Genomic DNA, 25,531 nt, shown 5'->3' on the forward strand with positions numbered 1-25,531 from the left:
CTCATTTAGAAGAAATTGCATGTATTTCGAGTTCGATTTGAATGCGGACATGCTCGACGACTGTCGGATAGCGGGCGAGATGCTGTTCCACAATTGGGGTCCGGCATACTTGATAGAGCAATGCGTTTTTTTTGTATTCCGTCCTGATCATATGGTAGTTCTTCGTTGACGCGCGTGTGCTGTACTTGTATATTGAGTACTCTATTGGTTTTTGTGCCTCATATTGAATTGAAGCAACATTTCAAAAAAAATGTGTTGAACTTAAGGTTTACATCAAACGCTCTATTACCTATATTACCTATATCGATCTCGCCTTCCGTAACATGCCACCTCATTTTTGTCGGTTGCTTTTCTATATTATCTTTCTTTTACTTTTCATTCAGTGTGCATCCTCCAGATTACCGTTCCACGACTGACCTATGGATCTCGCCTTCCATGGCATGCCACTCTATTTCTTGTTGCTTGGTTTTTTTTATACTATGTGCTATACTTTTCATTCAGTGTGCAATGTGCATGTGCATTGTGCATATGCCTCCTCTTTACATCGCCTAGGCCAAGGTGGGTGTCTGATTCCATAGACTACTCCAAGTCGCTTCGACACCTTCCGGTCTTTTCATTGTGTCGCATTTTGTGGTGCACTGAACTAATAAAAATTGCTAATATACCAATGAGGATGATGATGATGATGATACTGATAAAAATTGTGGTTAAACCGAACTCTATGGTCAGCGTCACTCATTATTAACCGGTAGGCTGCAACCAGCACATGCGCCCACATGCGCATTCCTGGGTTAATATAACAAATTATGTACATGTGTTCAGTGCGGCATTGCTGCATTTATGGAAAAGTAGCGCCGCGTGCAAGCGAGAAGGTGCAGGTGACTATCGAACTGCAGAAGGATTAAAAACTTATATAATGGTGGCACCCCCGTTCAAACTAGGCGGATCGAAGTATAACCAGGTGCGCCTATATGTTTGACACGCATTTGACCCGTTGCGTTCTGGTTTTAGAAAAACGGAAAATTTAAATGTCCATTGTCCATTGTATTAATTTTGTTGAATTCTATAGGTTTCTCTCCGGATTCGTGTTTGAGCATGTCGCATTTCGCTGTTACATTTTTGTTGTGTGATGTTGATATATAATGCTTTATGAATGAAGTCGAGTATGTGCCAAAGAAATGGTTGATTTCTCCACTTAATTGAATTGTAAACATAGCAGTACTGTTCAACTACCGGTATTGTAACTTGTAACTGGCCTTTTCCTCCTGCTGCTATCAATCCAAGTAATAGATTCCCTCAAATCAATAATATGTATCACATTCACAACAAGATCTGGTAGTGCTATTTCATCCACCGGCACACTCTATATAATCTCATACTAACTCAAAGCATCCAATTGTTGACTATGTTCAATTCTGTACTCTTCAGGATACATTCATTGGCCGATTGCGGCATTTTTTGGATGTAACCGATCCACGTACTCTACTGACGACTCAAAAAGAGCTGAAACGATGTATCAGGACATTGCAGCAATACAAGGAGGGAGACCGGCACACGTACACTAATGCAGAATTGTGGAAAGCACAAAAAATCAAGCAGGTATACACTCTCGTACACATCTCAAATTTTTACTGCAAAATGTAGGCCTAAGGAGTGATTTATAAAACATGCTATAAATTTATTTCTAGTATGGTTCTATTCTCTTTGATTTGCATAACAAAGAGCTATGTGATGGATTAGCTGCATCTCACTGTTTTCTATGACACAATGGTTTGCAAGCTAGAAGTTCAACTAAAATTATAAATGCATATTTTTACTGCGACTTTTGTTAAAATTAAGTACAACTTCCTCGCGATTTTAGTGCAACAAAACTTGGCTTATTTATCGTTTTGACTATTGTTATTTAATTGTCTTCTCAGAAATGTCATACCATTCATTCCATTCAGGCAATAATTCATCCGGATACAGGCGAAAAGATTCTGATGCCTTTCCGGATGTCAGGCTTTGTGCCGTTCGGGACTCCTCTCGTAGTCGGAATGCTTTTACCCAATCCAACGATGTTCTCAACGATATTTTGGCAGTGGCTGAATCAAAGCCACAATGCCTGCGTGAACTATTCCAACAGAAATGCGACAAAAGTGAGTGCTCTTTTGTCTTCAATTTGATGTATAATTTCAGTTAACAGCATGCTGAAGCTGTTTCCTTTTGGATCTGCTATCTTACGAAGTATATTGAAAACGGAAATTAAATCTAGTAAATATAGGATTAGTATTGATCACATGCGTTTGTGAAGTAGATTGTTTTTATGACTTGAAAATGATTCATAAATTTGTCTTTGACTCACAAGTCATTCGATATCTGTCATACATTGAGTCCAGTGATAATAAGACTGGTTCTAGGGCCAGAACTGGGACGACTCGAGTCATGACATGATTCGAGTCAGACTTGAGTCAACTTTTTCAGATGACTTGACTTAACTCAGCGTTTCAAAAATATTTTATAATAAATTCCAAAAAACTAATAACTATAGCACTGTATTTCCGTTCTATAAAGTGATCAGTGCTCACCTTGACGAACATCTTGTATGATTTAAATTGGATTGATTTATGTTATTTGTCAACAATTTGGGCAGGCCTAAATTGTATCGTATTGATGTGTAGGTGGCTTGTGTACTGCATCATATCAATTTGTTCCAATTTTCTGAACTTTCATAGACTATCATCTATTTCACTGACAGTTACCAGACGTTGTTTAGAAATTCTCTACGTATATGTCATTGCTTATTTTGACTCGAGTCACCTTCAAAAATCAAGTGACTTGACTTGACTCGAAATGTGCAATGAGTTGAAGGTAGTGACTTGATTCCGATACTTGTTAGGGCTACATCTAATGGAGTCACCCTGTCACTTTCCCGCACACTGCATAGTGCATGAAGGATTTATTTATTATGTCAATAACATGATGAATTTTCTTAAACTCTCATTTATCAATTCATGTATCTTTCAGCGGATATACATCATTGGCATTCACACAAATATAATATAGCCGGAAACATACATCCTGGATCACATTGTTCCATTATCAAGTAACATAATATTTTTGCAGGAGACTTCCATGAAAGACTTCTTAATGGGTTATGCCGGAGCAGTGACAAGTGCACTTTCGATCGCAGTGGGCCTTAATATGTTGGTCAAGAATTCTTCAACGCTGACTCCAGCTAAACGAATGCTCATTCAGAAGTTTATTCCGTTCCCGGCAGTTGGTCAGTTTTTTTCATGCAGTGACTTGACATTAGGGTTAACAAAAACTTATCCAGAGTTTATTCGAGGCTATATAATGCTAATATGTAGCCTATAATGCTCCTTGCCATCTGAAGTTAAATTATTATCAAGAACTATAATTTCGATGCTATTTCGCAGCATACGGATCATGTAGCGCAGTGGTTCTCAACCGGGGTTCTGCTGACCCCTAGGGGTTCCATGTACTATTTTTAGATGATAAACGAACTCTTTTTGTTGACACAGCCTTGGCTGGTGTATTTTTGGAGTCGACTTTTATCAAAATACACCAGCCAAGGCTGTGTCAACAAAAAGAGTTTGTGTATCATCTCGTATTCGACATTTCATGGTGGTGATACGATTGTTGATATACGTTGTTCTTTTGAATTCTCTGCTTGTTGCTGACGATTACCCCTGGTGAGTGTTGGCCGAAAATATTCGGGTTCATTTCAGTATGAAGGTACTATTAAAAAATAAAAAAAGTAGGAATAGTAAGGTCAATCAGCGTGACTTCAGATGTTGGCAAAAATCCATTTTCCTGTGATGTACGTAACCACTATTCCAGAACAACTTCGAGATGAGCTGCTGGATAAAAATCACTAGGATGTAGGTTCAATAAGAAATGTGCGTCTCAATTTTGGCGGCATATGTGATGCGATTATACCCAAAGAGGTCGTCGGAAGCGTTGCCCGTTATTATAGCATTCACTACCACTCTCTGTGGAAATAAATGTTTGGCACTCGTTCATATCAAATCGAAGGCGAGGATTTTCAAGACACGACCACGTACTTCAAGAAATGCAGCTGTAGAATTCTCTACCGTGTACCCAATTATCCACATAAGAGTGAAAAGTTATTTTCAAGAATAGTGAATTTGTTGCTGTTTGTCACTAGCCGACAGTTAATATTCGCAAAACGCAGATGACGGTTGCGCGTTTATTGAGCTAAATTTGAACTAAAACTGGGGGGTCCGCAGGGGTCCTTGACGGTCCAAAAGGGGTTCGCGGAAACAAAAAGGTTGAGAATCACTGATATAGAGTAAAGCCACGTCCTTTAGTGGGAATGACATTTCTGTGTAGTTGTGAACCGACAGCACTGTCACATATTGCAATGAAATAGGTATGGTCGAAAAGATACCAAATTATCCTTAATGCGATATATACAACTGGCATTACATTCTTTATGGTCGCGTAAAAGGTACATATTTGAAATTAGCACATTGTCATGAGTCATACTTGACTCGACTTGAAGCTTAATACTCTATCTTGAATCGAATCACTCATGTACTCGACGACGGCCTAGCCCTCGCTGCTTGCATATTATCATCGCGGCTACGCTTACGCCTTTCGTTCCTTACACAGCCGCCGCCAGTGTGTGCAACGTGGTACTGATGAGGAGAAAGGAATTGAGTACGGGGATCGATGTCACAACAAAGGACGGAAAAGTGGTTGGAGTTTCAAAAGTAGCTGCAAAAAAAGCACTGTTGGAAATGGCAGCTACTAGGGCCGTGCTGCCAGCTCCTATTCTCGTTATACCGCCAATCGTTATGTCAATGTTAGAGAGGTAGGTACAGTGTTCGGACTGTGCAATAATATAAGCTCTTACACGGAGTAGATTTTCGTGTTCTTGTGATTAGAGGTATGCTGATCACATAGGATTGCTATTGCACACAGAAGTGTGTTGGCTGTAATGTGGCCAAATACTCCAGCAAGTATATGAACTAGGCTAACAGAGAGGATCATTAGACTTTGGCGGAAGAGTTTGGTCAGGTTTCTTGTAAACGTGACATACTTAGCTGATTGTTCTGTTTGATTTGATTCGTGAACTGCTTAAAGGTTCTGGCTTTACAATTTTTGATCACATTGCTAAAATTAATGCTTTAAAAAAACGTAATGTGTGTCAAAGTTCTGCAAAGCGAGATTAGTTTGACATATTTCCAGAACTACAACAAAGCATTGTCGATACAGATGTGTCCATGCAAAATACTATAGTTTGACAGAACACCTGTGACAAAGGAAAACGTTTGTGCACTACTATTGCAACATCCTGACGTCATCCAAAGAACAAGAATGGACAAATTAGAACCTTTTTTCTGTCACTGACTTTGCAGGAATTGCGGCTTCGTGTTGCTATAAAATTTCCATAAATGACAGTTGATGTGGCTAACTGCATTTCTTTTAAACTTGTTTGAAGCAAGACATCGAAAGGTCACAAGCAAATATATTATTTTGAATGTCAATGCACTCAAGGTACCTGGCCCTTTCAAATTTTGGTATTCAAGGACTTACCGTATCCCGTTCTCCACCATATGGTTGTGTGAAGTTGTAATTAGTATATTAATAACGAAAGATGGTGATTAATTGAAAGTAGAGCATAACATGTGGTTAAGCGTATGTCAAGTCAAGTCAAGGGTTCAAACACTGGTGAACAGTATACAGTTGCAATGATTGCATTAATAGTGCAATTTAAACTTTTGAACAAATTGAAAATTTTGTGTTTGTGAGATCAAGTTCATGTGATTATTGAATCTTATTAAAATCCATTTAGGATTACTTTTGTGTAGCTGCATTCTTCCGTAATTAGCATACTTAACTCGTAGGCCTATTGTTTAGTTTCAGCGATAGCATTACTCGAAATATTTATCTCTGTAAAGAAACTGGGGTCACATTTAAATGGTGATTTCACATTTCCATAAATTTTGGTAGCTTCTTGAAAAGTTGTCGACCACCACACGGGGTTGTGGCACCCTCATTACAAGCTGGCCAGATGTGAATATCCAGGTTGTCCGCTTGTTGCATATATATATAACACAGGCTTTTCATCAGTTACAGACACAAAAACTAGTTTCGGAAATAATAGTAAGTAGAATGGACTATGGAGTAGCCTCCCGGTATGAAATGTCTAATGTGGAATTGTCGAAAAAATTGTGCGAGGCGTGGCACCTGAAACATGTAATGATGCGTGTACATTTCGTAGCTGTGCAGCTCATAGTTTTGTATATTCTTGTAATGGTAATCGTGTCATTATCGTACAATGATAATATATTTCAGCTGTTCATTTCTCATAAGTTAGATCTGATGAGTAGGCTACCTTGTCGTGATCGGGACAATGTCTACATATGTTACACGCTGGAGAATTACTTTTTCCAACTTCTTTTTTGAAAAATTGTCATTCACTGCTAAGACTTTTAATTGCTTTTTCAGATTATATCGATGTTAGCGGTCAGAATGATCTTACTGGTCTCTGAATCCGATATCTAGGGTTGAGTATTAATTCTATTGATTAGGGTTGAGTACTAAAAATGAATTTTTCAAGGACTGAAATGATATGCGACTTGCCTCTAATACTGCGGTTCTCAAACAGGGGTCCGTGAAGCATTTTCAGGAGGTCCGCAAAGCCGCAAAATTTGTAAAATGACTGGCAACCAATTTTTTATTTTTCTGATTAGGAAAGGCATGAGCCAGTTTCGCTTCGTAATTGCTTAAACTTTAGGACTTGCGTCATTGAAATGGTCGTCTGAGATGAAATAGCCGACTGTGCATACTCATTTCAATTGTCAAATTTCCAATAGCTTGCTGATACAAACATATTGCTGTTTAGACATGTCTTGCTGGGATTTGTGGAAAAATGAAATGTTACAGATAGCAAGGCCAAACACGGTAATTTCTGAATGTTTGCAAAACATTTTGGATTTGGAGTTGTCAGTCTCAGCAAATTAGTTAACAGTCCTTTGAAATAGAAATTCCTGATCTGCTCTGATGAAGGAATTGAAACCTCGCCACGAAATCCAGTTTCTCCTGTGATATAACCACTAAATAACTTTAATATGAGATGCTAGATAGAAATGACTACGCTGGATGTGATATTTTCATTAAAAACTCACAACAAAAGCTGTCGTCGGAAGCGTTATGCGTTAATATTATGTTCGCCACCAATATATCTTTGTGGAAATCCATATCTAATTTAAGACCCGGATTTTCAGTGCAATAAATTCAGCTGAAAAATTCCCTTCAAATTGATAAAAGTCTATCCAATTTCTACATAATTATAGTGCTCAGTTATTTTCAAGAAAATTCATTTTGTGGCTATTTATCACCAGCCTACGATTAATATTTGCACAAGAAAGATGATGGTAACACGATAATTGAGCTGATGTTGAACGAAAACTTGAAGGGGTCCATGACGGTCCAAAAGAGGTCAGTGAACACAAAAAGGCTGAGAACCACTGCTCTAATACTTAATTTGTCAAAATAGTTTCAATAGTATTCTCTACCGTAGAAGCCTGGGAACCTCTTTGATTGTATCGCAGTATACGAAAATGACATATCTTTGAAGTAGTAATGAACACACAGCATTGTCTCAAAGTGCAATGAAATAGGTATGGCTGAAATAATATAAAATTGTTTATATTGTAATTCATAACTGGCATTATATACTTTGTGGTCACATAAAAGGTACCTATGTCAGCTTTCTGCATCTTTCATACGGTACTGTGATGACTTCATAATCATTGAAACTGGTAGGCTCGATTCAAAGCCTAATACGCTACCACTAAGATACTCGATTTTGCCCAGCCGTACCAGACCTGTAACCACTTCAACGTGGTTAATAATAGATCGTATCAATAACTGTACACGCAGACCTGCTTCCTCGACCCTTGGCCTAACCGCCCAAGTTTATCATGGATTGCAAGAACGATGATTGTTTATGAGCATTTTTTCTTTATTCAGGACCAAATGGTTTCCAAGATACCCTCGTCTCCATTTGCCAGTTCAAGCCGCTGTTTGCACTTTGTCTTTTGGTTTAGCCCTGCCTGTTGCGATCGCCTTATTTCCACAGTTATCACAGGTTCGTATAATATATAATTGCTGGTGATTCATAAGTTATTAATCACTAACACTATCGCGCTAGTTCAAAATGTTATTGCAAGATTTTTGGCAGCTCTTCATTGTCTTTCTGAATTTGATGTCAGCATTGCACTGGGTATTTTTTCTTTAACCAGGGCCATTAAGAGTACATGAAGCCTTGTTGGCAAAGCTATCTTTCCAGCCCCGTATTTCCGCTTTATCATCCGACAAACTACTGAACACAGAAGGTAGCTTTTTGTAGAAGTGGTTCAAGTACTCTCATCTATATTATTTCAGTAGCCTACAAGATATGGTTTGTGCTGCAATTTAAGGACGACTAGTATCGTTTTTCCAGACCAGGGGGGTTCAGTATTCAACCTGCGCCTACCAAAGAAAATTCTGCGGCAGTTAGCCCAAACTTTATAATATTTCGCGGCAGAGCCGGCAAACAAAACATAAATCGAAATCATTCATTCCTTGATACGATTTCTCATGAGATTTTGACTGGAGTTTGCTAATCCCCATCTTCTATCTACTCTATAGATAAAAGGTAGATAGATAGATAGATCCTATTGTGGCGGTCCAATGGTAGTGCCCGTACACCATTGAAGTATTAGACATGAGGCCCTGAATGAACACCCCTGTTCCACGCATTCTGAAACTAATGCAAAAGTAGGCATCAGGCATTTATAATATGTTACTAATTACCATATTAACTTGTGGGGATACATCTCTGCGTCTGACCTGAATGTCTGATAGGGCCATGAATGCGTGCATGTGTAATTGTGCATCTTCAATTCTATATTCTGTCACCATGACAATGGCCATATCACTCTGCCGTTGTGGTAATTATATATCTAGAAATAATGCAAATCTGCTAGAAATCCGTTTGAATAATTTTCCGAAGCTAAAATATAGGTAGAACAGCCTGAAAAACTTGAACTGATCGAAAAGTATAACTACTTGTCGCTGCAAATGCAGAAAGCCTATTTCTGAATAATAATATCACAGGCTGCCTTGTCATGCAACACCGCTGACGTTACGTAAGGAGTACAGAGGATTTCCCCCTGATTTGTTACTAGGACTGGGCAGTGAGCACGGTGATACGAGTAATCGAATTTGAATTCAGTATTAGTTCCAATTCCAAAGATTCGAGTCGAGTTGTGAGATGAGTTTTCCGAGCACTAAAATTATACGCTCATTGCCACTAAGATATAATTATAGTTTCGATATTATTTTCCACTGTTTAAAGCTGTAAACCTCAACTAGTCGCATCACAGCTTACAAAACTATAGTACAAAACTACGCTCGTTGGTGGAATTGACATATTTCTCAAGTAGTGGCCAACACACAGCATTGTCAGAAAGTGCAATGAAATAGGTGCCGGTGTAGTCGAAAAGTACCAAGTAAACTCTAATGTGATGAAGAAGTAGCATTGCATTCTTTGTAGTCACATAAAAGGCACGTATTTGACCACTCGTACTTTGGTGATGTCACCTACAGTGATACTCGAGTACCGGTACTTGACACAATCGAAGCCTAATACGCGACTCAGAGTCGAATCACTTCTGACCAGTGGTTCTCAAACTTTCTTCAACCCCCTTATTGTCATATCAAAAAATAATAAGAACAGCTTTACCAGAATGTTTGCAATTCCATGGCACGGCAGGTGTCATGGCTGTTAAGGCATCTCTCAACCCTCAGTTTGAGAACCACTGACTTAGGTACTTGGTTTTGCTCAGCCCTATTTGTCACAGAGGTGAAGGTGTTACGCATCGAAGGAGTGTACAATGTCCACATTCCAAGTAGTTAAATAGGTTAGTATACTTGCACAACTTGAGCAGTTGGTTTATTACGAACAACTCGTTTCTACTTTTGAAATTTTTTCGAGGCCTGTTGGCTGCTACAATCTCGTTAATAAATTGATGCTCTTCTTCAAAAATTCCATTGATTTCAATGGAATCTCGTTAATATTTACCACTATTGGCCATTTCATGCTCATCTTGGATATGTACCTCACCTTGTTTAAAGCTGTAGCAGGATATTTCCAAGTGGAATCCCGAGAGGCATAATCTCAAACAGGAATTTGAAGGTTCCTAATTAAGTACTTGTCCCTGGCTTTTTATCTTTACACTCTGCCCTATTTTAAAATAGCGACTTGCAATACTGGCAGTGGTCTACTTTAACTGCTTCTGCTTAGTTGAGTCACTTTGTCCGGTTTTATGACATTCCATTTATGCACTGTGTTTTTAACTACATTTGAAGGTGCTAATATTTAATCACAATGCTTAAATCTGTTTTACCGATTCAAATTGAACATTCACAATTAATTGTACCCAGTGGCGTAGCCACGACGCGAAAGCCACAAATGTCCTTTGCAAATTTTTGACTAGTGGATTTCGTTTTCTCCATGCTAGAATGAATATTTGTGATGTCACATCACTAAAATCCCATCCCTATTAAACCAAATTCGATCCGGACTTATGCACGTGTTGACGTTTATATTTGTTCAAACTGTTGCAGATTGCGGTAAAAGACTTGGAAAACGAAATACAAGAGAAGACCAAATTAACATCACTCTATTATAATAAAGGACTATAACGCCCCAAAGTTCAAGATCCGAGATTATCACAGACAGTGTTTCATAGTTTTTTGAGCACGAACCAAGTGTCTGAGTTACATAAAGTCTCAGGACCCCAGGCCATCCAAAAATGCATTTCTCATGTTAGCTGCTACTTTTTCTGACATGTACTTTGAGAACCACTGATCTAGGATACAGCTTGTGTACTATGTACAATTGTGCCTTCTTTAGTCTATGTATAGGAATCACTTCCTCGGTAGCGGTTTGAAATGTGTTTTAAAAATGATGTGGACCAGTCGGCAAGAGAAGTCATTCTTTTATTCGGGCCTATGGTGATTTCATAAAATGTTATGTACGGTAGGTCGGCAGTACTACTACTACAGAAGCGACTTATTAATACTCTTCAGCTTTTCACCGTATTTTACTCATAGCTTTAGTTCAATTATGTAATCCAAGTGCTTAATTACCAACATTTGTAGTGATGTGGTATTTCACCTTTACTCAATATAATTTCATTGCTATGTATACAATTATGTTCCTCCCACAATATGCTTGATTGCCAACAAAGTTCCCGTAATTTTTATCATCTGTCATGACATACTGTATACCCATGGTGACGTCAAAATGAATCGTTGAATTTCTTTGGGGATATTAATTGCTATTCATCAATCGATTTTTCTTATAGGTTTTCATCTTTATTAATGAAATTTCATAGATCCTTGGAAATTGTCACTGGCAAATGTTTTATTATGCGTTGCTGAATTTTTTTGGACTGCATAAGAAATAATTAACGATGTATTGTATACATATCTTATGATACGAATATATGAAATACAATTTCATTATGATTGGTACATCCGATGAAAGAAGTTAAGAGACACTGAATTTACCTGTGAACAAATCAACTAAAATCTTGGTATGATACCTCGAACATATAATCAGGAATGCTAAACGGTCATCTAGAGACCCACTTATCAATCATCATCGGATAATGGTCTTTTGCACCACGGTAAACAAGAGAGGACCGTGTTTATGATGTTTATTTCGGGACTTCCTTGGCCTAGGGTTACCATACGTCCTCTAAGGACGCCTAAATGTCGTCCTTTTTGAGATTTTGTCCTCTTTTTTGAGAATTTTGGTTAAATATAGGGCAAAATTCGACTGAGATACAGTAAATCAGCACTGAAGTAACGCTCCGGGCGGCTATTTCGGGAGCTGAGCCGGAAAGTTGACCGTTTTTCTTTTAGTCAACCAACCACAAAGTCGGGAAAAATTTACCATTTTTGCTGAATTTTCCTCCACAACTCCAAGTCTGAAAATTTTGCAAAAGTGTCCTCCTTTCCCGATTCCAAAATATGGTAACCCCTGCACAGGCACCTTTTGTGTATCGCATTGTGTGATCTGTGTTTTAGACGGATGAAAATACAAATTCATCTGATTAGTATGATTATGACTCCGGCGTACAATATTTCGCTTCTTTAATTAAATATTTCAAGGATCATTATATAAAGATTTCTCGTATTTTCGCAGCATCCTTTTAATGGGTGTGACTGAAATGAGCAAGGCAGTATTTAATGGCATTTCATTGCTACCTGTTGATTTTAATACCCAAGGTTGTAATGACTGAGTTGGCATTTTCTGATGACTCGGCTTGAGTCATTTTCTCAAACTACGGAAATGACTCGACTTGAACTCGAGTCATTACGCTCATGACTCGAACCAAGTCATATGACTCGAGACCCATACGACCCGGACCGATATTTCATTGTAATTTCGATGAATAGTAAAGTAACCACACTATTGGGATTTCGTCTATATTGGTACTGGTACTAGAAAATGCGACCAGAAACTGCTGAAAGTGAGGAAAATTAGTATATTATAAATGCAAACCATACGATATCACCAAACAGAGTTATAAAAAGTGGGTTTAACAAGAATTTAACTGAAAATTGAGCAGTCAACACAATGGCTTGGACTGGGACTCGAGTCATAATACCATGACTCGGACTCGACCCTCTGCTCGAATCAAAACTATTAAAGTGAGATTGACTTGTTATTCGGAGTCTCGTGACTTGGTTACAACCCTGTTAATACCCATACCCAGGACCGTAACTGCCACACCCCAAACCCCTCAATTGGGGGGGGAGAGCTCGAAGGGGGCCCACAATTACTTCGTGAATTAACATAAATCATGAAGTATCTATTTGGAAATTGATGCAAATTTTTCTAATTATTTTCGCGCTGCGCGCAATATGATGTTGCCGGATATGTTGATCATTGGGTACCCTTCCTCCAACAACAAAAAATTACGCATTACCGCGCCACGACGCACCAAGACATGAAGTTATGGGCCATGTAACATGCGACTCCGAGAAGTGTGCCAGAACGATCAGCAGCCAGAAGACCTTGGCCGAAAAGGAGTGCCCCTGTGCTGACGGAAAACGATATCTATACAATGTTTTAATATCCATAGGCGCCTGAATGGCTGGCGCCGAATGTTCCTGTCCTAGCGATCTGAACCCCACAAGACAAATGTCATCCCGCAGGGAAAAATTATAAGCCAGTAAATAAATACCAATTTGAAATCGCGTGCGTCTTTTAGTTTAGTAAGTTCGGGCGATTTCAATATCTCATGACATAGCATATAGGAGGTCACGAAATAGCATCATGTAACGAAGTCATTATACCGACGGGTCCGCCCGAAAATGTTTAATTATTTTTTAGGGGTCCTACCTTTTCCAACACACCTCACTCAGCTCTATTAACGGTAAATCTGATTACGTGAACAGAGAGGATAAATATTGATAGCATATATGCAACTCCCGATCATATTGACCGATTCAATCATTAATTATAGATTTTTTGTTATGGGGGGCTGACGAAGTGCTGTTACGGTCCTGCCCATACCGATCACAGTGCGTGACCGATTCAACTCGTCAAGTTAGGGATACCATATTTTAAGATCTGAAAAAGAGGACATAAAATTGCAAAATTATATATAGATACTGCTGATCGACTGGCAGGTTGACTAACAAAAGTAATTATAAGGACAACTCAGCTCGTCGGTACCTTCAATCATAATTTCCACGGTCAGCTTCCGTCGGGTTGACTCTTTTTTTACCCGCCGCGGTAGTTCTAGAAAAAAGACGGTTTTCGTGTGCACATTGGTGAGAATTGACCTATTTTAGTCGTCTCTGTATAGTCGCCTAACAGATAGTATAGTGGTATAATTGACAGCTGCAGCACCAATGGGTTGCGGGATCGAATCCTACTGAGGCCAACTCCAGAATTCCTACCTACGTGTTGGAGATTTATATGGGCTCCTCGCCATTTCATCCGTAAGCAAGCAAGTAAGTAAGCAGTGTCTTATAAAAGCCTAGAAGTGGGCCGTGCTACAAGTCGGCAGTTACGGAATATAAATGATGAAAATTGGCCTGGTATAAATTACCATAGTAGTCGACAAACACCATGAATACTACAAACAACAACTCAAAACAAAAAAGCAGGACGGATTGCGAAAAATTAGGACATTTGGGCGTCCTCGGGGGACATTTTAGTTTCATTGAAAAAAGTTTACGATCCTCTTAAAAGAGGACATATGGTATCCCTATGTAACTCCATTCTAAAGATATTGCTTCCGGTGCATGTTTGCCTACTACACGCATGTTAAATTCAATTTCATCATTTCAATACACTACAAAACTGCGTACAATGAAAAGATAGGTAGGGGAGATGTGGTACCGATGGATCACTGGGACCGAAAATACTATGAAAATTCTCAATGATCATTTCATGATTACACTTCGTGAACCTTTCTACAATTGCATGCTGGCAAAATCTTTCTTCTCATACAAAAATATTTGACGTGCGCGAGCGATGGGGTCTCTCGCAGATGTTTTTTGTTTTGGGGGGTGTAAACTAAATTTCGATCGACTTATACATTTTTCGTTGTAACCTTCAGCACGAACAAACCAGCAATCATTTTTATTGTGAAGTGTAGGGCTTGTATCAGGCTATATAATGGCACCTATTCTTTTTTCAGTACCTTCCTTGAGTGAAATTTTTTTCGATTCATGTTTAAAATTCGTAGGGTGGGGACCGATGACACAATAGCCAAATCAAGCAAAATAACTAAGCATACTAATCATGAAACAAATGAAACATGCCTACGTACAGAAAATATTTATGTAATAATTGCATATGATGTTTTATCGCTATAACGAGGTATTTGGAAGTCACACTGTTTATTTTCGGGCAGTATGTATGTACCCTCAAATTTATAAGTTCGAGCCTAAATCGAAACGTGATTTTATGACAACATTCGATTTGATATTTCTTGTATTTTTTGACGGTTGCAACCAAACATTCTTCTTTGGCTTGCTGTAGCTTAGATTATAATACTGAACAATAAAAGATGTCACATCTGAGTTTTTAAGGGGATATGTCTCATAGGTCCCCGGGTCGTGTGCCATTAGACCAGGGGTGGGCAAACTACGGCCCGCGGGCCGCATGCGGCCCGCAACACCGTGCTGTGCGGCCCGCGAGAGTCTAAAGACACTTCTTAAAAATATTGATAAAATGCGTACTAAAAATCGAATTATTGCAGAGACTTGATTAAACTTTTTCTTAGTACATGTCACCATGTGGCTCTTAAACTGGGGTCGCGCCCCCTTGGGGTCGTGAAAGCATCTGAAGGAGGGCGTGAAGCTGAGCTTAACTGAAAATTTTTTCGCGCTTCGCGCGATTTGCACCCGATCCATAGCTATTGCTCTGTATTTAGTCTGAATTTAATATTTAAAAATCTCTCATCAACACTCCACACTCGTAACCATCCATGCCAACAAATTATCCGTTAGGTTTGATAGCATCGCCTGGTTGCGTTTTGTGATATGACGATAAGGGGGTGCGAAATCTTTCACCATCATAAGGAAGCGGGCGTGACTTAAAAATTTTTAAGAACCACTGTTCTGAGGTAAATACTTCCTATATTACTTTCTTTATGTTTTACTTTCTGGCGCGACCGCCCGATCTCAAGGCCCACGCAGTTTGAAAGGTTTCAATTATTAAACATCTCAGAAATCCTAAACGACATAATTCGGATCACGAGTATGATTTCAGATTGGCCACTCCAATTTTAATTATTTCAGTGATGTGCTTATAAAAACGATTCGTGCGTGTCTTAGATAGATTCGTTCTCTATATGAGTAAAATTATGGTATTTATATTTCGTCTACACATAGTAGAAGCGCGTTTGAAGCTAACATAGTTATGATGCTGTCTGCATTGTGTGTTCTGGAACTGAACCAAAAGTGGAATTAGCACATCTATGAACAGAGCGCTGCTCACAGATTTAAATTTTAATCCTGTTCTAAGAATCGGGACAACCAACAGTCTGACATTCATCTCTATATATTCACAAATTGGTTATGGAGGTCGACCAGTCCATGGAGGTCGACCAGTCCATGAAATCTCGCCACAGTTTCAGACGCGTGTACGATATCACCACAGCAATGTCTGGCTTGTTTTAAATAATCATATATATTATCTCCACGTCCTCACTATATTATGAAATTGCGATATTGTGTTTTGGTTTATAATCTCAATTTTATATAGTGCGGCCCGCGAATGGATTCAGATGTTGAATGCGGCCCGCGAGCTCAAAAGTTTGCCCACCCCTGCATTAGACCCACCGGGTGGGGACCGATGATACGTTCGAGCAACAAATTTTTAACGTCCATAATTATTTTTGGAAAAGACGGTATTCATGTATATGTGCGCGATAGGTAGAGCTTGTATCAAAGTGCTGAACCAGCAAAAGATCGGCTGTTTTCGACTGAACATATTGGGGCCAGCGATCATTTTCCAATTTTTGATCCATCGGTACCACATCTCCCCTATAGATGTCGAAACGACTTGGAGTAGTCTTTGTAATCAGACACCCACCTGATCTAGGTGATGTTGAAAGGAGGCATGACAGCCTATTATATACCAGTGGTCGGGAATCTTTTATGTCCGAAGAGCCATATTGGCCCTATTTTTTCCATCTCAACTTCCAAAGAGCCATACATGCCAATCAACTGTTACGTCACAATTGAAAATTTGTGACGTCATAGTAGCACTAATTCGAACTCACTACATGGGATTCCTCGTGTGCGCCATATTTTCTCTGTAAAAACTGGAATTTATTGTTCGAAAATAAAGCTCCAAGCGAGAGGTAAGGCACAAACGGGCCAAGCCTCACCATTGATAACGCAATTCATCGTAAGTAGCTTGGAATTCGTTATAACTAATATTAATCGAATGTGACTGTCACACTGATTCCGAAAATCTAAATACTTATCGACTTCTCAATTCTCAAAGTATTCGGCGGTAACATAACGCTGCGCGACACGCATACATTTTATCGCCGGTACTACACAGAGCTATACTTACCAATCACGTTCGTGGATAACTATGGCGTTGTTTGTAATTCAGTTTGTAATTGTGAATGTCACATCCACAACAGTTCATTTCGCACCGTAGATCAGAAACAGAATGGGTATTTGAAAACTTCGTTTTGAAATGGTCGTCGCCATGTCTACTATATGCTCTTTGATTAATCAACGTATCGCACAATTCAAGTTTTCGAGTCGGGTACATAGAATTCGCGAGTGATATTGGCCACTGGCGTAACAGTAACTTAAATTTTATAATTTTGAAAAGAGGGGGTCCGAGTCCCTAAACGAGAAGACGGCATTGTCTTTACCTCTCAAAGACATGTTTATACTGCCACGAGCATAGTTATTTTAGCCGTGATGAAAATTTACCAACAAGTCGCTGCAATATTGATCAATTCAGTACAAAAATAAATATTTGGCCAAGAGCCATATCTTACACCCAAAAGAGCCATATATGGCTCGCGAGCCATAGGTTCCAGAGATGAGCATGGATTAGGATTAGGTTTTGAAAAAACAGGATTTGCGAAATTTTGTCGGATTTGGATTGGATTACAGATTTTTTTTCTGAACGGTTTAGGATTTGGATTGGATTTACCGATTTTCTGGGAGATTAATATGTCGTGTGGCGAATTGCGACACACCTTATTCACATCAGCTATTGATGTACTTATAGTACACTACACTATGGCTCACTCGGTGCAAATGAACATGAGAGGTGCAGCCCTATGCTAGTTATCTCAAATCAAGAGAATCGTTGGTTGTGAGAGTAATCTTCCAATCAATCCCTTGCATAAATTAGCACTTTTTCTGAATTTCAAGTTGGAATCGGATTAGGACTGGACATGGACTATAAAATGAAAAAGTTATGGATTAGGTTTTGGATTTGGATTTGAAGTTTCGGATTTGGATTGGATTAGGACATAGAAATTCCAAATCCGCTCATCTCTGATAGGTTCCCGACCACTGCTATATACACTGAATGAAAAGTAAAATAGTATAGTATAAAAGGACAGACGACGAAAGGAGGTGGCATGTCTCGGAAGGCGAGATCGATATGTCAGATGGTGGTCCGGTAAGCTTTGAGGGCTGACTGACTATATAGCATTGATTTTTTGCCACGTATAGAAGCGCAAGCCAAAATTCCGTAATGTTTCAACTATGCAACGCATGGCGCATCAAATCGATAAAGTTTCCACTCGATGTTGTTTATGAGCCCAACTAAGGTTGCATTTAAAACAAACATGTTTAAAACAGCGCCAATGTTTAAACATATTTTTTAGTTTCTGGCCATGACGTCAAGAGTATTTAATTGTGACGGCACAGTGAATTGACATTGACAATTGTAAATATAGGCAAATATGGCTCCTTCGACTAAAATAATAATAATCGTCAGATTATGTTTTTATCTGAATAAGACACACACACACACACACACACACACACTGCACAATGCGATAATACACAATGCGATGAATTGAACAGATATGAGGATGCCGAACGACCAGTTGCGCGGTGCAGTTGCGGTCTCTTAAACTGGCATGTCACAGTTCTTTCTTAGATGCATGTATATTTCGCGGCTCTTTGTTGCTCTTTCCATTCCTTGTAAGTGCGCTCTTTCACCGGGTCTTATTTCTGGGATTTTTTTGTCGCTGCTGCGAGAACAGCGACCAATGTTCCCTTTAATTTTTGACGAGTCTGCCCAGTGCCCACACTCACCAACTCACTGCGCAGACCCTTGGACAACAGTGCGAAAAAGGTCATCATTTCGGATTTTTTGTGCGCAACTTAGATTTTCTGTGCGCAGAGACCGTGTCAGCACTGCGCATTTGCGCACGTGCGCAGCTTAGAGGGAACATTCCAGCGAACCCAGGGAAGAGGACCCCAGAAAAACGCGCAGTCGTGGAACCAAACCTGGGCCACCCGGGCCGCACGCGCTTATCATCGCCACTACACAGTAGTAGTTAGTATGATCGCTGGCATGACTCCATTGTTTCTTATGGGCGCGGTGGTGACTCGTACTTTTAGACCCCCCTCTCGGCGGTGATTCGTAATGGTTTCTTATGGGCGCGTTGGTGTGTCGTACTTTCAGGTATAGGTTGCGGTGGTGAGTCGTATGGAAAACTCGCGTTGGTGAGTCGTACTTTCAGGTATAGGCTGCGTTGGTGTGTCGTATTTAAAACCCGTGGTGGTGATTCGTACTTTTTGCTATAGGCTGTGGCGGCGATTCGCCCAACCCCCACCATGATGATCCTAAACCACAACCCTAATGATACTAACCCGCATCACTAGTCCTAGTGACACTATAACCCAGTGGACTAACCTTATTGTGAACATACTGATCTTATTTTGAATATAGCAACTGACCTTATTTCGATCCATCCCTGGTTCTCAACACTCGGTGACTCATTCTTTGAGTGTTACTATTGCACGACTCACCACGACTGGCTTGAACAGCCCGCGACTAGGAAAGGGAAATCAGCGATGAAAACTAGGTTTTCAACTCTGCGTGGAGCAATGAATATTCCTTCGCAGGGATTTAAAGTTCAAAGCGACACCACTTACAGTTTCATCTGGCAATTCAAAAAAAAAAAAAAAAATATCAATCTGGTGCACCTGATCTTAGGAAAAAAACGTTGCTAGTGTCACGCCTAACAATCCATATTGCGAGGCAATAACATTACGGAGGCATTGTTCAAAATTGCTTGGAATATAGCTAAAGCCAAGAATTCAGTTAGAGAATGTGGACTTTTAAGAAAGACTGTGTGAATTCGATGTTTCCGGAATTTAGCAACAAGAACAACATCACCTGATGCAAATATCGAAGATACAGTTGTCTGATTCAACCGTAACCAGAAGAGCAATAGCAATGTCAGTCGATGTTTTATCGCAGTCTACTCTGGCCTATAGCATTGGACGAGTCCACCTACTCGCCCACAGATATTGTATATCTAATAACATGGCTGAATTTTCTCAAAGTGGAGACATTTGCGGAGGAAATTAAGGGCAAACGGGCGACGGGACAGTTGTTCTGCAATGAGGAGCTTTTATCGAGGACCAGCGAGAAACTTCAACTTGACAAAGAGGACTTGCGTCACTGAAAGATGACTAATTCACACAGAAAACAGTAACTGCAAGCTTACGAAGGCTGTTCAGTGTTCACTAATGCTTTAATAACTGATTGGTGGTACAGAATTGAACACGGCTTTTAAAAGTGCATTCATATTTTTATTGATTCCAAGAACTTTATCACGTGCACGTGCATCTTATCAAGAGCAACCGGCACGATAATGGATACAGAACTTTCATTATTGCATCACAATTCGCCATTTGTTTGTGAATCCAACTCTGTTCTGTATCCTATATCGTGCCTGTTGCTATGGATAAGAGGCACGCGAAAAGTTCTTTGAGTCAATAAAAATATGAATGTACTGTTAAAAACTAATGCTTTAGAATGCATAAAAATGAATTAAAAGTCCGCATACGACTGGTAAATACAGTGAATTTCTAATAGCCTACAAATACATGGTAATTATGCTATGCGGTCTGCAGCCTGTTTTGTTGTTAATATGCGGCCCGTTATAAATAGGGAGTTCAGAACCCCTGGGCCCTAGAAAGAAGGGTAGAAGCTGTAAAATTTCAGAGTATCCGGTCACCAACAGTGCAAACATCTACGGTACCAACGAAATGTAGGTTGCAAGAATATTTTGAGATTGTAAACGATTTTGACATTTTCTGACCTCACGTTACAAATTTGAATAAATTTATACTTTTTTTGCAATGACAAAAATCGCCCTCATCATCAGCTTGTCAAGTGCTACTCATAATTTGCTTGACTTTAATGTAAATTATATCTGTGTCAATGGTTTACATGACAACACTGTCTACCACATTTTATCATGGTACCCTTGAGCAGTTCAATCCGAACCCAGGTTGACAACAGCAGAACAATTTCTTTATCGTGCGCGATTCATAATCTTGCAAATTTTATTTCGCGATCAATCGGCGAGACGCTGTATAAACACGAAATATTGCGTCAATTCGAACAGGTTATTGTTACACGAATGAAGTTGTGATACGGGTGAATTTGTCAGCTATCTTGCATTCGTATTAGGGAGAGTTCGGACAAATGTATTCCACGTTATGTCATGCATGCATCGCTGTGAAAAAGTAATCACCCATCCTGCTACAAAATGACTGACTAACTGTAGTAGATTGGGTTGCCCGACATATGAGCATGCGACACAATGGAAAACGACAGTTCAGCATGAAACACATCAGCATGCGTCACTTCAGCATGTGACTGTATAACCCAAAAACTTACCCTAACCCGAAACATAGCCTAACCTAGCCTAACCTAAACCCTAACCCTAACCCAACCATAAATCCAACCCTAACCTACCCCTAACCCGTAATTTAACCCACATGCAACAGCAAGCATTCATTACAGCAACAGCAAGCATTCATTGTGAGCGAAAGGTTCCGCAGTTATCCTGCCAGAAGTTCGAAACGATGCGGAGTTAAATATTTGGTATGAACCGCTAGATAATGATTGCCTTCATAACACTGCGCAACAAGAACATGTCGTTCAGTGTCATGAATTTCATTCCAACTCTACATGGTACAGAGCGATATTTGATCACGACCCTGAATATGAAATCATGTATCCCCGTTAGCAAATGTGCGGCGGTGTAGAGACGTCACGATTATATTTCGCATTAGTATATTGATTGATATATCGTGATGTGACGCATCCTTTCAAGATGTCCTATTTTGCTATAATTGATTCGGATAAATAGGACGCATCGCATGGTTTCCTGTCATTTCATAAAATGATGGGTGTTCTTAATTTTGTAACAATCGCTGTCATAGCTGCGATATCCAAAAGCTTGGGTTGTGATGTAAATGCACCTCTGCCGAAGCCATCAACTCCAATTGACTGGAGACAGGTATGGATGTTAAAATATGTATTTGCGGCGAATTAGTGTTCATCCTGAGATTCTATTTCAGTCGAACTCAACGTGGTATGAAACAGTTATGACGCTTGATGCAATCTCTATGGGACACAAATGTAAAAGTATAGAAATGGGACACGCCAGCCCAAATGAATATCTGAATTTAATCATAACTTATTACTACGACAGGTAAGAGTATTTAGACTCACAAGTCAATTTAAGTCATTGTTCATTTTGACTCTAGTCTAGGGTTGCCATACGTCCGGAATTTCACGGTTCAAACTTGCGTCCGGGAGGAATTTCTAAAATATGCCAAATGTCCGGAATTTTGAAGACTTGACGTAGGCTCATAACTTTTTCGTAAATCAGCATAAAAACAATATTTTGGGGGGAATATTTATGCTAATGCATGATATTTTTCTTCGCGCTGCGCGCGATTTACTATCACATTTATTGATTTCAATATGGAGACTACCACCCTCGCAAAAACTGCAATAAAATATAAACAAAAACAACCTTCATTTACTGGAATAAGCCCAATTGTAATAGCAATTATAGGAGAACGGTATATTCCTAGAGATCTTTAAGGCCGCTTAAATGCTTAATTCAAAGATAGTGGTTCCAAACGATGGTGGGTTCGTTTGCCTTAATTCTGGGGTTTACGAATATGTTGAACCTAATCAGCTTCCAAAATAGCCCGTGAGTAAGTCTGGGCTGACTTCTTTTAGTAATCAGCTCATCAAATTTTGATCTGGGTCACGGAACATTTCCAAATTGGAGATTGAGTGGCGACCATAAAAGGTTGGAAACCACTGGATGTGGGTTTCTTATAAAGCTCCGTAGTGCGCACCGGCAAGTGACATAGATTACCGTATAGTGTTCGCTCAAAATCATTGTTTATTTGGGCGGGAGGGGGCTGAAAACATGTGCTTTCGGTCCCGGTTACATAACACACCGCCACATACTCCTGAACCGGATCGTGACCACCTCTGGTCTATGAGCAAAGGTTTGCTAGTGTGACGTCATAACTCTTTTTGAAATCCACTAGTGGGCGCTAAAGAGTGTCCGGAATTTGGGTTGTTGAAATATGGTAACCCTACTCTAGTCAAGTCATACAAAAAGTGGAATCGTGTCATCCCAATACTGTACCACTAGCATTGGGATATTGCATTTGAATTTCGCATTAAAATCATATAGCATCGTAGTTTCCCGTCAGAAAGTTGGAAGAAACAATGGCGCCTTTAGCTCCCTATGCATATTTTTGACTTGATTAAAAGCCGTATGTCAGTTCCAACCGGCATTTAACATCGTAACAAAATTTCCTTTTAGGTTACACATGAGCCTCCATATTAAAAATATATCGGTAATCCGCCTATGCACTAATCTGTAACTTGTTGCAGTGGAGAGAATATCACATTTGAATCGCACGAGACGCTAACGGAAGATGGATACTTCAGACAGATTCACGTTGGAAGTAAGTAGCCTATTTCTATAACGATATATCGATAGGTAACGGTTTGCCAGTTAATTTATTTGTAATAAATTCTATTGAAATTTCACTAGGTAGTGCGGATTCAGCTCATACACACACGAGAAATGGCATAGTTGATCGTGAACTGAGAGACGAGAGTAAGTAAACCATTCCATATGCGTAGTGTCGCCTACATCTTCTAATTCCATACACTGATTGTCTTGACAAGCAATCTAGAGCAGGGGTGGCCAACCTTTTCCTATTCACGGCCGCATTTGGATTACTCATGTAGCCTATACTGCCGTATTCCAGGGCATAGTCGTAATGAACTAACTGAAGGCCAAATGCATATGTTAAACTGTCCATCTTCATTTCCACGAGCTTTGGACTGATAATTACTATACGCACCTAAATCGCGAGGGATGTTATGAATAAGTTATGAGATTCGTTGTGGTCGCGCGAAAATTTTTCAGATTCACGGATGAATTCCATCATTAATATTAGTAGTTTTACATATCAAGCATTTACTTGTTCTCAGCCCATGTGGTCGGCTCACCGGTAAAGTTATAGGAGCGGGTGTTTTCGAAAATTTAGGGCAAGTTATAAATGATGATGGATATTCGGGTGGGCGAATTGCTGTTACTCCTTTGTTGCATGTTGTTATTTCTTGACATCCCATCAAGATTATCAGGATATAGTGGAAATTTCTTTTGTGAGTAACACTAGGCTTACCATATTTCGGAAATGAAAAAAGAGGACACTTTTGCAGAAATTCGAGACAAGCAAAACTGGAGAAGAATTCTCAAAAACAGGTAAATTTCACCCGCTTCATGATCGGTTAACTAAAAAAAAAAAAAAAAAAAAAAAAAAAAAGGTCATCACTTCCGCTCAGAGCTCAAAAACACGTTTTTCACTCCACATTGCTAGGTGGATGACTAAAAAAAAAGGTCTTCTTTTCGCTCAGAGCTGATATCACCACTTTTCCCTCCGAAAACCCGCCGGAGCTTCACTTCTGCGCTAATTTGCGCCATATCACTCGCAATTTCCTCTAAATCTGACCTAAATTTTCAAAAAAGAGGACAAAATCTCAAAAAAGAGGACAAAAGGGCGTCCTCCGAGGACACTTTCAAAAAAGTCAAAAAAGAGGACAAATCCTCTTAAAAGAGGACGTATGGTAAGCCTAAGTAACACACGATTCCAAGTTGGTATTTCGCGATAATTGATCTATGAAATTTTAGAGATTAAAATCGCCAGAAAACACCACAGACTCATAGTCGGTAACATATTGTAATTCGACTTATAATAATTATAATCTGTATGGGGTGAATAATCCTGGTGATATTGCTGTTCCTGTTCTTTCATGTAAGACTATAGTAATTATCACATTGCATCTCATTTTAGTTGTACATTTTTAACCATTGTTCAAATGAAAGACGAACGCTTCGCTGATAGCTTTTCCAATTTTGATTCGTTTTTACAGGTAAGGACGTTGAACAATTAAGGAGAGTATTCGGTTATTGGAGACTTGGTCCATTACTTCGGATACGTCCAATGCATTCATTCAGGTGAATTAAAAAATAGATTACCAGTGGAAAGTAAGGAATGATAGTGAAATTGAGCGCAAATCGAATTTACTGAACAAGTAAGCCATGACGTGACACTTGTTCAAATTTATAGGTTGGGTAGTCTGGATTTCTACAAAGGATAAGACTCTCACAGTGGAACAACTCATTTTCATTCATAATGATTTATGGAAACATGGGATATCGGTACCGCTACGACTGGGTAATTGTAAGGACCTCGGGGGAGTCTGAACAGCCGCAAATCACTTTCGTTGCTGATAAATACTTTTGCAATGATCCATTGTCATCGCCTATACATTGCAAGGTCTATAAGCTAATAGTTAATTCATGTAGAATCATGTAGAGCAGGGGTTCTCAACCCGCGGCCCGCAGACGTATATTTT

At 39.4% G+C, this 25,531-nt stretch overlaps 2 protein-coding genes and 1 long non-coding RNA gene across 6 annotated transcripts; 2 read left to right on the forward strand and 1 right to left on the reverse strand.

Annotated features, from left to right (window-relative positions):
* The first annotated feature begins 773 nt into the window (after window positions 1–773).
* LOC145440238 (sideroflexin-5-like) lies at window positions 774–11,501 on the forward strand. Of its 3 annotated transcripts, XR_013915475.1 has the most exons (8): window positions 784–961; window positions 1,429–1,599; window positions 1,947–2,138; window positions 3,106–3,262; window positions 4,639–4,840; window positions 8,008–8,125; window positions 10,648–11,013; window positions 11,067–11,501. XR_013915475.1 is itself a non-coding variant. In XM_080317813.1 (7 exons), the coding sequence occupies exons 1-7, from the start codon at window positions 807–809 to the stop codon at window positions 10,723–10,725; spliced, it is 990 nt and encodes a 329-aa protein (XP_080173939.1). In that variant the 5' UTR covers window positions 774–806; the 3' UTR covers window positions 10,726–11,501. The 3 variants fall into 3 exon arrangements, 2 of the variants coding, with proteins under 2 accessions (XP_080173939.1, XP_080173938.1); XM_080317813.1 differs by having other exon boundaries at window positions 774–878; window positions 10,648–11,501; XM_080317812.1 differs by having other exon boundaries at window positions 10,648–11,501.
* LOC145440255 (uncharacterized) lies at window positions 10,972–20,870 on the reverse strand. 2 transcript variants are annotated; one of them, XR_013915486.1, is made up of 3 exons: window positions 19,507–20,870; window positions 12,452–13,840; window positions 10,972–12,411 (listed from the first exon to the last, which is right to left on the reverse strand). It is a non-coding gene; the product is annotated as an uncharacterized LOC145440255 (long non-coding RNA). The 2 variants fall into 2 exon arrangements; XR_013915485.1 differs by lacking the exon at window positions 19,507–20,870 and having other exon boundaries at window positions 12,452–14,427.
* A 727-nt stretch (window positions 20,871–21,597) lies between these two features.
* LOC145440207 (uncharacterized) lies at window positions 21,598–24,215 on the forward strand. Its single transcript, XM_080317778.1, has 4 exons — window positions 21,598–22,088; window positions 22,150–22,283; window positions 23,495–23,568; window positions 23,658–24,215. Exons 1-4 carry the CDS (start codon window positions 21,972–21,974, stop codon window positions 23,729–23,731), a joined length of 399 nt encoding a protein of 132 aa, XP_080173904.1. The 5' UTR covers window positions 21,598–21,971; the 3' UTR covers window positions 23,732–24,215.
* Window positions 24,216–25,531: the final 1,316 nt, after the last annotated feature.

The sequence above is a fragment of the Botryllus schlosseri genome, chromosome 6, assembly GCF_051294905.1.
Source record: "Botryllus schlosseri isolate E-star chromosome 6, Bs_hap1, whole genome shotgun sequence".
Classification (NCBI taxonomy): Eukaryota; Metazoa; Chordata; class Ascidiacea; order Stolidobranchia; family Styelidae; genus Botryllus; species Botryllus schlosseri.

Bases quoted from the DNA above. Each gene is read 5' to 3' on its own strand.
- LOC145440238 (XM_080317813.1), top strand. From the start codon at position 807: ATGTACATGTGTTCAGTGCGGCATTGCTGCATTTATGGAAAAGTAGCG. The intron at 4,841-8,007 runs GTAGGTACAGTG...TTCTTTATTCAG, and splicing joins GTTATGTCAATGTTAGAGAG to GACCAAATGGTTTCCAAGAT. The intron at 8,126-10,647 runs GTTCGTATAATA...AAACTGTTGCAG, and splicing joins TATTTCCACAGTTATCACAG to ATTGCGGTAAAAGACTTGGA.
- LOC145440207 (XM_080317778.1), top strand. From the start codon at position 21,972: ATGATGGGTGTTCTTAATTTTGTAACAATCGCTGTCATAGCTGCGATA. The intron at 22,089-22,149 runs GTATGGATGTTA...ATTCTATTTCAG, and splicing joins CTCCAATTGACTGGAGACAG to TCGAACTCAACGTGGTATGA. The intron at 23,569-23,657 runs GTAAGTAGCCTA...AAATTTCACTAG, and splicing joins CAGACAGATTCACGTTGGAA to GTAGTGCGGATTCAGCTCAT.